Source organism: Galeopterus variegatus, unplaced genomic scaffold, assembly GCF_000696425.1.
Source record: "Galeopterus variegatus unplaced genomic scaffold, G_variegatus-3.0.2 Scaffold2691, whole genome shotgun sequence".
NCBI lineage: Eukaryota > Metazoa > Chordata > Mammalia > Dermoptera > Cynocephalidae > Galeopterus > Galeopterus variegatus.
Genome location: NW_007728802.1, coordinates 42,321 through 56,066, shown reverse-complemented (window position 1 = coordinate 56,066; position 13,746 = coordinate 42,321). Strand labels below are relative to the sequence as shown.

Genomic DNA, 13,746 nt, shown 5'->3' with positions numbered 1-13,746 from the left:
TGTATCCTGCCTAAGTACAGTTTAATAGTTATCACCGAAGAGGACCATTATAGACAAGCCAAAATAGCTATTACAGAAAATATTTTCTTTTTTTAACAATTTGTATTTATAATGTGTATGGTTTGCCTTTTCATATGCTATTTTCTCACTTCTTCCATCCCCATTCATCTCATTTAGTGGGAAAGAAAATTTGATTAATATTCTCAACATGTAGCAATTAAATTTGCTCTGGAAGTGTAGCAAGTCTACCATTTGTAATTCAAATACTTTGGGGGGGAATACCCCCACGTGTACACATGTAAATAATTTTGGCAGATTAACCATTTGTCAAAGTGATGCTAACTAATGTTTTTTTGTTGTGGCAGGGGCTTGGACTTTGGAATTATAACAAGAGGTTGAACTTTGGACCACTATTCAAGTTTTTGTGGATCTTTATTTATTGAGTAAATGTAGTGCAGAGAAGCAGATAATATTAGAAACATAATTTGTGCTGTGATATGATATAGTTTTATGTATCATAACTATTATTTCATATTAAGATAGAGAACAACAGATGTACTTCTGCATATGTACATAGAAAGTTATTTAAAAATATATAATTTACGTGCCTGTTTAGTTGCTATAGTTTAAACATTATCAAACAACCAAGAATTATACATTAATTAATTTTTATTCATTTGTAAAATGGTCCTCACATTTTCCCCTGAACATTGACATATAGGCTACATGTTCGTATATCTTATCATCTTTTAAAAAATATTATATCACTGTAACTTATATTTATACATCAAGATTTGTAAAGTGGAGATCAGAATGATTAGTAGTGTATCTTGCATAAAAGGTTTATATAATAATATCAGTAATGTCTGTTAAAGGGCATTCTCTTTGTGGTATTTTTAATAGTTCTTGCTACAGGCAAAATTTTAAAAGTCAACAAATCTTGAGGAGACTCTCTTCACCTCAATAGAATGTCCCATAAAAAAGATGACAACCACAAGGGGCAAATTCCTGTGCCCCTATGTCCAGGACTCCTTTGGACAATGGCAAGTTGGCACTGGTTGTGGTGGGCGCTGAATGAATTGCCAGATAATTTCCCTCTAGATCTGATAAGGAACACAGTGAGCTGGGTTCCCTCTTACTGAAGTGACACTTCCTATGCAGACCTTAGTAATAAGATAAGGCCAGTAAAAATTAATATAAGGTCTGAATGAAAGGAGGGAATAATCGCAAATTACCTACATCACAAATTTGCAGTGTCCCAGTTATTACAGAATATTCAACAGTCCCCATTTCTTTGGTGTAAAAGATCCCTAACATGTTTCCCCCACTTAAGTATGGCAGTTACTTGATTATGTGCAAAATAGAATTGAAACACAGAAATAAAACAACTCCTCCAAATACACCTTCTTATAATGAGCTGGATTTTCCCCATACATTTGCTATGAAGCAATTTCTGAAAGGAAATGAGTGACAAACCACAATTTAAAAAGTTTTTCTTTTCAAAGCCAGTTTTTGTGGTGAATTAATACAATCACTAGCTAAAGAAATTCCCCTCATGATAACCATAGATTATGGATTGGAGAGGTGAAAAAAAGAAAATATGAAGCAACCGTTAGCAAAAACAGCTTTATTTATCATACTATTGCTAAGCAGACTGACTTGTCTTGTAGATGCCCAGTAGAATGCTTTACATTTTGCACATGAGATTTTAAATTTATTATTTTATTCTTTCAATCACAAGATGGGCCAGAAATACGGAGCCCATTTATAGATGAAGACATTCAGACCCAATTAGCTCAAATAATTCGCTGAAAATCACAAAACTGATGACTTGTTGAACCAAATAATTTAGTTATTTATTTATTTATTTATTTATTTATTTATAATTTTTTATTTATTCCATTTATTTATTCCAAATAATTTAGTTATTCATTTATTTATTCCAAATTTAAGGAGACTAATTTAGCGCACACACATACGCAGACAAAATTTGTGCCAGTCATAGTGCTACAGTCCGTGGAGCTTGTTGTTTAGTAAAAGAGACAGATGCAGAAACAAATAATTAAAATGTGCAAATTGTAATGACGGCAATATATATATTTATTTGGGATTCATAGAGAATTGACATCAAACCTAGGTAAAGGAAGGATTCCTTGAGGCAATGATATCCAAGCCAAGCCTTACATTCTACACAGGTATTAGCTGGACAAACAAACCAAAGACCAAGATAGGATGGGGTGGAGTAGTGTTTAGATGAGATCAGCAGTTGGAGTTGGGGACTGTAAAGTATCAGGAAGTCATAATAGATGTAGCCAGAGGTATAAGAAGGAACCAGATCATGAAGGACCTGGTAAGGGCCTATAGGATGTTTATTTTTATCGGCAGTGCTTGAAGCGGGCAAGTGGTTGGGTTTTTACTTTAGATATGGCTGTGTAGGAGGATAAGTTTTAAGGGAATAATATTGGAGACAGGAGATTGTTTAGAGGCCATGGCAGAAGACAAGGGAGGATGTAGACTGAAAACAAGACAGCAATGAGGATGGAAGAAAAAGTATGTGGTCAAGAAACATTCAGGAGGCAAAGTTAACAGAACATGATGATTGATCAGAATGTGACGGAGGGTGAACAATCAAGGACAGCTCTTGGGTTTTTAGCTTGGATGACTTGGAGGCTGGTAGAAACAATGACTGAAATGAAGAATACAGGGGGAAACTGTTGAGTGTGCAGTTTGGGGTGCCTGTGGGGTAGGTTGGACACACAAGTCTGAAACTGAGAAGAGGTGGTGTTTGACAACATAAACATGGCTGCAATCACACAGAGATACTTTGGCCAATTTGAACAACAGTAGGTGAAGGATTGAATGTCGGGACAATTGAACATTTTATAGAGAGAATGAAGAAAATGGGAAAAGTCAGAAAAGAGGAGAATCAGGAAAGGGGGTAGAGTCTTAGAAGTTAAAGACTGAAAATTTCCAGGATGGTAAAATAATCCGCAGAGGTCCAATAAGACAAGAACTGAAAAATCTCCATCGGGGTGGGCAATCTGGAGGCCACTAGTAACCTTAGAACAGTTTTCAGTAGAATGGTGAAGGTACAAAGTAGCCATGGGTTGAGGAGTGAGTAAGCCTAAGGAGGTAGATAGAGCAGGTGTAGATTATTTATTCTTCTTTCTGCCCTTAATGTGAAAAGTTCCTGAAAAATAACAAAGGAAGAAATCTCAAGATGACAAAGATTTGAGTGCTTTTGTAGACTGAGGGGAAGAAGAGAAAAGGAAAAGGCTCATAAAGGAAGGTAGCATTTGAACAAGATGGTTAAGAGATTGGTTTTTGACCTGGCTTCAAATCTTGTTCCTGCCACTTCATAGATATGTGCCCTTGAGTATGTTGCTTAGCTTCTCTGAGCCTAAATTCTTCATTTCTAAAATAGGCATATTAATTTCTATCTTATGACTGTTATAATACAGGTAGTATAGAGTTTTAACACAGTACTTGGCACATGGTATTTAGTAAATAGCTATTTTTATTATAAAGATATAATAAGTGAAAGAAATAAAATTATATGATATTTTTCTAGTTGAAATATTCTACCACTATATTAGATGTTTAGAACTTTATGTGGTTATTTTAATACTCACTGTCCTCAATAAACTGTACGATAAATAAATATTTTTAAACTGAGTTACTAATTATATCCTAATCACATAAAAAATATTAACATTTCTTTAACAAATTACTCAGGGTAATTTGTACTTAAAAGCAGAAATAGCTTTATTAAAGAAAAATTCCATAGCTTTTAGATGTGATTTTCATTTAAGTGAGGATCAAATCTTCTATCTATGTGTTCATATAAATTCCTTTGGTAACTGGAATATATGAGGCTGGAAAATGATAAATGGATGAAATAAATCACATTTTCACTTTAAAACCAAGAAATGATGCTTAGCATGTTTTCATAAATCTACATACTTTCTCTGTGGGTCAAGTTTTCAGAGCCTAGTGTTCTTGACTTTTAGGTCTCACTCAAATTTGTTCTGTTTTACATGAAGTGAGTCACTTAAATTCTAAACTGACAGTGTAGGGCAACATGCAATTTCTCGCTTCTCTCTTACTTTTGTACTATTCACAGATGTGTACCTGGCCTCTTTTCTTTCTTTCTTTTTTTTTTTTGTTAGTGAAGGTAAGGATAATGTGTGAAAATACTCATAGAAGCAATGAAGATAAGTGGCAATTATCTCCATTAATAATTAGAAATGTGATTATATGAACATCTATTACTTAATCAAGTAGGTTTTAGAGTGTCCATTAGTAAAAATGTTTATTATTAAATGTCAGTGGGGAATAGAAAATAGTAGAAGAAGCTCCACAGGGAGGCCCTCTGAAGTGGAAGACTGAATTTTGACTAATTGTTCATTTAATGAACTCATGGAGTTTTTTCTTCCTCTTTTAAATTCATTCTTCCCTGACCTGACCAGTTAGTGTAAAAATTGGTCTGCAGATGTGACATTTGGGAGGGTCTTCTTTACCTCTTGCTTTTCGTGATGTATTCAAATGATTTCATGCCGCACATCTATGTATTTATCCTCTCTTCCAAATGTAAGCATTTCTATTAACTATTTTTAACTATTAACTATTTAAGTTTGTTAAAGGCAAAACATTATACTAATTTAGCTTAAATTAATGTGAGGTATTTACAAACATTTTTCTTGTTGAAAAATGAGAACAAAACTCTTAAAATTCTATCTTTTCATTCAATGAGTAATGTTGTTGAATTGTTTTTGTACTTTAATGGCAATGTTATTTTGCAGTTTTTCATGGTTGGGTAAAAATTTTATGATTCTATTATTTTTAAAAACTATTTGTAGTTAAAGATCCATTTTCCTTATTACAAAATTAGAGCTGACTTCAGCAATTTTCTCTAAGAAGTCATGAAGAATTGTATAAAAAACAACTTTCGTGATACCTACTTCATAACATTATTGTAAGGATTAAATGAGATAATGTATATAAAGGTTTAACACAATTCTTGGCACATAGAAATCTTTCAGTAAATAATAGCTGTTTTTGTTATTAAGATTAAAGATGAGAGAACTAAGGTTCTCGATCATTTTTCAGTGAAAATTACCTTGTTTTTAGACATTTGGTACTTTATATAGTCAATTTTAAGCCCATAAGATCTTATAACCCAAATTCATGACAGGGCTGGCTGGTTAGCTCAGCCAGTTAAAATGCAGTATTGTAAAACCAACGTCAAAGGTTCAGGTCCCCATACCCAACTAGCCACAAAAAAAAAAAATGTCATAATAAATAGATGTCATTTAAAACTTACGTTCATACTTCTCAATACAAAAGAAATAGTAAGGATAAATCTATTTAACACATTACACAGAGCGTGATATTGTTGAGCAGCCGGCAATGTATGATACTGTCAGAACCCTCACCAAACAGCCCACAAAAGGGGTCCCAGCCAAACCTCAGCCAAACTTAGATGACCCTGCAGAGTCCTGGAGTTGGATTCCTGCCTACTCATCCAGGATCAAGCTTAACAAACTCCTCCTGAGAAAACAAATCAGACTGAGTCCACAAAATGACCACATGACCAGAACCTCTTAAAACTGGAGTGGGTAGGTAAATGAAAGACAGTATATACGTGATGAAATACTTACTATACATCAGTAGAAGGAATGAACAGATTGCATCAACTTGGATAGTGCTCAAAAACAATGGCAATGGGAAAAAAGACAAGTAGTATGTATATCACAACATCTTTTGTATATATATAAAAAACACAAAACAATAGTAGGTATTGTTCATGGATATATCATATAACATATAAAAATAGACTAGAAGTTGGGAAGGAGGGTGGAAGAGAATGAGACTAGGGATTTATAGCAAATGGGAACTTCGGCTTTATTTTTTTAAATAAAAATGACTAAAGAAAATAGATAATTTATTAACAGTTTATTCTGGGAAGTGGGTATGTTAAGGGTTGTTATTTTATTTTATGTACTTCTCTGCATTGTTTACATTTCTAAAAATAAATGGGAAAACATAAAATAGGGGCTAGCTTACAAGGCCAACAAAAGGTGGCAGGAAGGGGGTTGGTGTCACATTGCCCCTATAACTTGGTTAAAACCAATACACTAATCTTTTATTTCAGTTAAACTGACTTAAGTACATATATGCTTTCCAAAACATAGGAGCATCCATGCTAGCTTTGAGCAAATATTTTTGTTTAGCAAATGCATGGAGTATCTATGGTGTGCGTAGCAGTGTAGAACTCAGAGGTGGAACACTCAGTGTTCTCTAAGGTATAGACAGAAAGTAAATGTATGAATTGTTCGGTCCTGGGATATGAGGATAAAATCTAGTGAGGGTTGTGGTAAACCAAAAGGCTTCATTTAAAGGCATTCCACTAAAGTTCAAAAATGTTTTTAAACACTATGCTAGCCAAACTAAATGGGACTGTGAGCCAAATCCTCCCACAACTGCAAATTTCCAATCTCTGAGTAGATGCTGAAATAGAACTTAACTCTTGAAAAGCCACGCTAATAGCCTGTTATGAAAAGGTTTGCCTCTGCAGCTTTTCTAGTAATTGTTGTGACAGGATAAATGAAAGGAATCACCTTAGCACTCATAATAATCAGGTAATTATGTATTTGCATAAAGGAGGAAAGACAACTTAACAGTCAGGATGGGCACATGGTACAAAACCACAGAAGTGGATAGTGTGGATTTGCATGATTTGATTAATTAGTTCAACAGCTTCATAGATGTAAGTTTCAAAAATGGCAGGTGTACCGTGTGTGTTATTCAGGCCAAACGTGTGTAATGTAATGCTGAGTGGAGAGAAAAGGGCAGAGGAGTGATAGGTACCATGAGACTGTCATTCTGTGTCTGTTGAAATAATTTCATCATTTTGGTTTTTGGGAAATCTGTTGAGGGCCAGGCTTGTAGTCTCAGGTGCTGCAGTTAAGCTGTTTCCCACCTTGAACATGCACCAGGATTTCAGCCTTTACTTGCTTAACTCCAGAGCCAGGACACTCCAGAGAGGGCAGAGGGAGCTCCCTAGTGGCCAGAGCCTGCAGTTCACACCCTGCACCCTTCCCCTAGCCACACAGCCTGAATGCCTGAGAAGAGAAAAGAGGCAACACCGGGCAGGCTGGAATCAGGAAGGCTGAGCTGCACAGGTGGGAATAGACACCTGTAGCCCTCCTTTCTTCCAAAAGCACCAGACTGCGGAACAAACATGTGGAAGGTGAAAGAATCCTCCCACCATGTGTTCAATTTTTTTTGTAGTTCTGTGACTTTAATCATTAGAATTAAGTGTTGAGAATCCCAGAGTGATGTTTTGTGATCTGAATTCTCCAAATGTGAATATAAATTGACTTTCTCTGGTGGAATTGGTACTTTTATTTTTTGATTAGAGAATTAAATTGAGATTTTGCTTCTTTAATTTATTAATGCAGTGTGTTGTTTTCATTAATTCCAGAAGTGGAAAGCTAAATAACCATTTAGAAGCTGCTATTCATGAGGCCATGAGCGAACTGGACAAAATGTCTGGGACTGTAAGTTAATTTATTTTTCCATTATACTGTGTTTCTTTGAAAGTAAATTGTACTGCACTCTTTGGTAAAGTCTCTTGAATATTGTCAAGTAACTCACATGCTGATACTAAATTACTAAGCTAAAAATAAAGACGGATATCAGAAAAGTTTCAAAGTCATTTAAGAAAAAATAACCAAGCAGTATTAACTATGTATTTTTTCTGAGATAGGTAACTTTTGTTTTCCCACATAACAGTGAGCAGCAAAATATTGAAGTTCAAATCACAGCTTTCTGCATTTGGCTCTGTGAATAATAATGGCCATTACTGCTGCCTAAATATTCAGTAATGCAAATTTCACTGTGTTTGTTGAACAAAAAAGTGAAATTAAACAGTAGGGTCAAGATCATGAGTATATAGACCTCTCATTTCTCATTTGTATTACTGTGCATATAATAACATTGAATGTGAGAAGTTTAATCATTATTCTCTAATTCACATATTGTCACTCAAATATAATATAAACACTCAAAATATAATTTTGATAATCTCTAAAAACATGTGAATTATCTAAGGCTATTTAGCAATGGAAGGTAATTTCTTTTACTTGACACTTTGTGTTAGCAAGGTTATCTGAATCCCAACTACCCATCAGATGGCTATTGAATGATAGATATGTTGTAGATTCACAGAATGTGTGAATTGGTGTGGGCATTAGGGATTTTGTAATCTAACCCATTATTTCACAGATGGGTAAATTGAGGACCTGAGACATTAAGTTTTCTTATAAAATTATAGGGAAGGTCTAGAGCAGGGATTATAAACTCAAATGTCTTCTAGAGGAGTCAAATAATATCAATAAGTAAAGTGGGTCAGGTATGAGAAAAACTGCAGTTTAAGTAGATTGAGAAATGCCAATGAAGATGCACTGGTTAGGGTAGGCCACCTACCAACTCCCAGTCTTAGAGGCTCAGCACAGTAAAGTCTGGTGCTGGCTAGGGAAGGAATTTATGGCCCACACAGTCATTTATGGGCCCAGAATCTTTCTGTATTCAGTGTCCACCATTCATTAGGACCTCAGAATGCTTCCTTATATCTTTTGCATACAGCCCAGCAGGTGAAAGAAGAGAGTGTGCACAGAGGACTGCCAGTGTAGGTTTTATGGGCCAGGCTTGGAATCTTATCCCTTCTGCTGTCTGGCATGATCCAGTCATAGGGCCTTCTTAACTCCAGTGGACTAGGAAATGTAGTGCAGAATGTGCCTGTCCAGGAAAAAGAGAAAGTGGATTTGGCCATCATCTCACTAGTCTCTGCCTCAGGACATTTGGCCTTGCAGGCAGTCGAGAGTGATGAGGATCATGGCAACCTGGGGGGCAGGTACTCTCTCCTTCCATGCTCCAGCAGATCATAGCCATGTGGGAAATCATGCTGGTATTGCAGGATCTTTCCATTTTTCATGAGAAGCTAGAAGTCTAGAAGTAAAATTTCTCATTTTTAAGTGTTGACAACTATTTTCAAAAGTATTAAAGCACCATATGGCTAAACAAATTACCTTTTCAGGCCACATTTGGTTCACAGGTAACTAGTTTGCACTTGGATAAAGACTTCTTTCCGCAATTATAAAAATTTTTCTGGATCTTTACCAGAGACTAGTGATTTTTTTTTAAATGTATGTAGAGAAGATTAGGAAGAATAGGCAGTGTAAGAAACACATAAACATTATTTTATTTTATTTTCAGTAAAGGTTTTATTCTGCACAGAGGAGAGAGGGGGCTCAGTCGTTCTTGGCAGCCGCTTTCCTCATGGTGGCCAGGGTATTGCTCAGCTCCTCTCTCTTCCTCTTGGCATGGATGTGTGTCCCCATCCTTTTCTTGATGAACTGGAGGGCCCATTTGTCCTTGGAGACCTTAAGCAGCTCTGTGGCATGGCACTTATACAGGGCAAAGCCACACACCTCTCGTATCATGTCCCACACAAAGTGTGTATGCTTGGTGAGGCGCCCACAGCGGTGGCCGTGCCTTGGTTTGCTCACGTTGTTGGTCACCTCGTGGCCCTTGTTGAGGCCCACGGCCATGGGGTAGCACAGTCATAGCTGCTACTCTTCAATAGTTGCTGCAGTGGAAGGCATAAACATTATTTTTAAAATTTAAATATTATATTTAAAAAAGCATCCTGCCTTTGATTCTGAATAGCATTGACCTTTGCTCTTGTCTAAAAATTATTTTTAAAATATATCGTTAAGCCAACTTGTAGTGGATCTTTAGAGCTAAGTGTGCACATCTCTTTCTAACTCTAAGTTCTGTGACATCACATTCATAGCTTGAAATTGGCCATGGTGGAAGTACTTACCACAGAAATTGGCAAATGCTACAGTGGGCTTGTGTCCAATTGCTGGTTGTTAAGCATGTGTTACACCACTGTCTTGGCTCAGCCTGCCTTTCCTGGGTCTTGGACCTTGCCCCCTCCCATCAGTAACCACAATGCTACATGGAGCACCTGATCACCTCCCCCCTGCCCCTCAAAACCATACTTGCTTATTTGATGCTCTGATACCGCCGATGCATAGCACCAGCTGATGCATAGCACCAAATGCTGCTAGTTCCTGCATTAGTTCCTGATGAGTTGTATTAATTGCTCTTCCCAGACTACACAAGCTCAGATATGCCAACAGATGGTAGTGATATTCTATTTTCCATCCTGATTCTTCTCATAAATACACATCCTGGGGCTGAGCTGTGTGTGCATGTTCTTATCTTTGACCTTTCTTAGTAGTTGTAGAATAAGTATGGTGATGAAGTGAAAAAAAAAAACACATTTGGTATGTATTTATCCATTTTTGCAGGCTGTAGTGCAATTGGTGATCTAGGGATCTCTGACAGGGAAGGCTACATTTTTAAATGTGCAGTGGGGACAGCAACTGCATACCGCATTCCCCACACTTGACTTTCTTCTGTTCATCCTCTGTGTTTCACTGTTTGTTGGAGTCCTCACAGTGTTTCTCTGCTTATCTTTTCCGACTACTCCTCATTCTCTTTAGTGACTGTGGGATCTGGGGTCTTGGTAAAAATTTTAAATGCCTCAGGATATTAATAATTAAAAGTAAAAGCCAGAGACTGCTCCCTACCCTGTTTCTTTGTCAAAAATCATATGATGTTGGGATTTCAACCTCTGCTTCTGTTGTTGTTTTTTTCCACTTCTTTTTCCAGGTTCACCAAATCCCACAGGGAGACAGACAAATGAGACCCCCCAAACCCAAGAGGAGGAAGATCTCCAGATAACAGAGACTTCTCCACTAATGCGCAGTGTTTATCAAAGGAATGTGCACAGATGTATCTGTATATAGGTATTGATATAGCCACTGTTATATCAATATTTAAACTATGGCAGATAGTTACCACCACCACAGGGTGCTAAAAGAAACAGTGATACAAGATTTGTATGATCAGGAAAGATAATGAATGCTGGAAAAACCAATCAAAATCCCTATATGATGAGAGTGATAAAAGGTCAAGAGATTATGAGAAACTCTTTTTCTATAATACAAAAATTGTGATCATAAGAAATAGTCCAAATGTTTCTGAGGAATTTTCAATGTTGTATATAGAAAATACAGAATTTCATGGTGATATCAGAAATGTAAATATTGTACAATATTGTCATGTACAAGCGTACCTAATGCACACTTTATCTTTTATTGTACAAAGAAATAGTGTACAAAATTCTTTGGTTTCTATGGAGTACACCTACCAGAGATTACCAGTGTAAAGTGATAAATAAAAATACAACCTAAATGCTTTTCTATGATAATGTAAAATATGCTGTTTTTGTATTTAACAGCAGAGAAAAGGCATGATGATGTAATATCTGAATTATGACATACACTGCACACCACTGAGTGTACATTTATATTGTCTGTTTGGAATGAAACTTGCCTGGAAGCACTGGGCTCAATTTTGGGTGTCTAGGAAATTGCAACCTTGCAGATTTCTAAAGAGATGAGGGCTCACAGGTCTAAATTAAGAATTCAGAAACTGCAACCATTTGTTGCATATTTTTTTTACCTAAGTTTTAAAATAGAATAGGTTTTATAAAAAAAAAAAAAAAACTTAGATGGAATATTTTACTCAGCCATTTCTGTAGTTAACATTTGATAGCCACCTGTTGAACTAAATAGCTTACACTGCACCACCATTGATGCTCTGAACTGAAGTTTTTTGCAAACAATATCTGACAAGATAAACTTTCTATTTCTGTACATGGAAGCAAAAGCCCCACTTTGAAACCATTATCAGAGGTAAGGTTGATGATAACTCTTTTTTTTTTGTAGTGGCAAAAATAAGTACGAATCATCAAAGCAAGTTTCATATCCATTCATCAGTATTACTTAACCCAGAAGTTAAGGTGGCTTACAAAATTATTAGCAATGGTAATTTTTTATCAGTATTATGTAACATATCAGATTTATTTTATTTAAAGAATTATTTATACCATTAACAGATTATTATATATATTAATGTGGCTGAAATGTGCAGGTTGAATCTATTAACCAAATTATTTATATTAAGAAAAAAATGTGAAACAAATGTAGAGAGAAAATACTACATTACGAGTATACAAACCTAAAACTGTGAGCCATTGTTAAAGTACAAGGTAATTAATAAGAAATGTAGCACAACATAATTTTCCATCTTTTTTTTTTACAATTTTTGTGGTGGTGGTATAACCCTATCTTCCAGGCAGTTAAGCGAAGTTTCAGACCTTCAGCCTGACTTCAGCTGATGGATTGTTAAAAACAAGGGATCCATTATCCCTTTATTCTTGGAACCACCAGCCCCTTCCCCCAAACCCTTAAAACCCTAGAGAGCACTTCCTAGTTTCTAGCCTGGGCCTCACTCTACAGCCTAATGCTCAGGCTGCTGGGAGGTTCCCCAGTAGCAGGCTCGGGACCCCCAAACGCCCACCACCTCCCCTACTGCTCCTGTCGCATCCACCCACCTAACTCCTCAGTCCCGTCATGTAGCAGAGTTCCAGTAACTCAGGAAAAAGGAGACCAAGGTCATTCTTCTAGTTGGTTTCTTGGGGCCACAGCACAGAGCACGCCACCTGGGCTCACTTTGAATAGCAACAGCTGTTAGTTCTTCCCCTAGGTCTCCTGTGTCCCTGTCCCTTCCGTTCCCACCCTCATGCCTACCCCAAGCCTGATGGAATGCAACTGGCTACCCTGGGCTTTGTGGCCTGGAAGTAGAAACGTTTCCTTCAGGGGGTAGGGTCATTTTGTCTTTCGCATATTGGTGGGATCGGCTGCCAGGTCCTTCATGCAGTCACATAAAGTAATGTTTCATGTAGTTTAGTTGACATGTTTTTGTTATAAGTTGATGTGTTTGGTATGTTTAAGCCATTAATGTCCATTTTTTCACACCAACCTGCTTTTCTACTGTTTTTTCTACACAGTTGTGTTTATTCATAGATAGATGTACATATGTGTTTGAGTGTTTGGTATGTCTGCATGTGTGTGTGTATGTGTGTTGATATGTAGAAGATTTTTTTAATCTTTGCTTTTCTGTCTTGGGACTAAGTTTGTGTTGACCAAGTCTTCTTTTTGATATTTTGAGCTAATTCAGTTTGTGCTTCCCCACCACTGTATACTTTACATCAGCAGAACATGTAAAGTATGTTTGTGCCCATGATTTCACTGGTTTCTTATGGCTTTGATGTGGGTGCTAGGTGTAGTTGTTTCAGTCCGCACAGGGTTTTTTCCTCTCTCCTACAGTTATATGGTTTCATGTAAGCAGTTAATGTAAATATTGTTAGCATTACAGGTAATGCAGTGCTGTAACATTTTTTTAAATGTTGCACCTACTTTACAATTAAAAAATTGGTCACTCGTACTTCAATTTTGCCCATAGAGCCATTTCTTTCTCTTTGTATTGAAGCCAATTTATTTTTTAGAAATGAAGGCTAGCCCTTCTATGTTAATAAATTTTTTATTCCCTAAAATAAACTTTTTAAAAAAAAAAAAACAAATCCAAGAATGGAAACAGAATGAAAAATTTTTGCTCCTTCAAAGAAAATGATAGTACCTGCTGGGAAGGGAAATCTAATTTTATTTTGTGTCCCTGAACAGTCATAGGAAGCACAAGGAGAATAAACTATATACCTCCAAGTAGTTTTTAAAGATTATTTCAAATGACTGAAAATTAACTGAT

The 13,746-nt window shown here is 36.3% G+C and overlaps 1 protein-coding gene across 3 annotated transcripts in view; it reads left to right on the top strand.

Annotated features, from left to right (window-relative positions):
• MBD5 (methyl-CpG binding domain protein 5) overlaps positions 1–13,434 on the top strand; it is a 66,848-nt gene extending 53,414 nt beyond the window's left edge. For 2 of the 3 annotated variants that reach the window (XM_008582673.1, XM_008582674.1), the window contains exons 10-11: positions 7,487–7,562; positions 10,747–13,434. In XM_008582673.1, coding sequence (XP_008580895.1) covers positions 7,487–7,562; positions 10,747–10,818 — 148 coding nt within the window. In that variant the 3' untranslated portion in view covers positions 10,819–13,434. Of the gene's footprint in view, positions 1–5,383; positions 5,613–7,486; positions 7,563–10,746 lie in introns of those variants that run through there. The other variant, XM_008582675.1, reaches the window with a different exon arrangement.
• Positions 13,435–13,746: the final 312 nt, after the last annotated feature.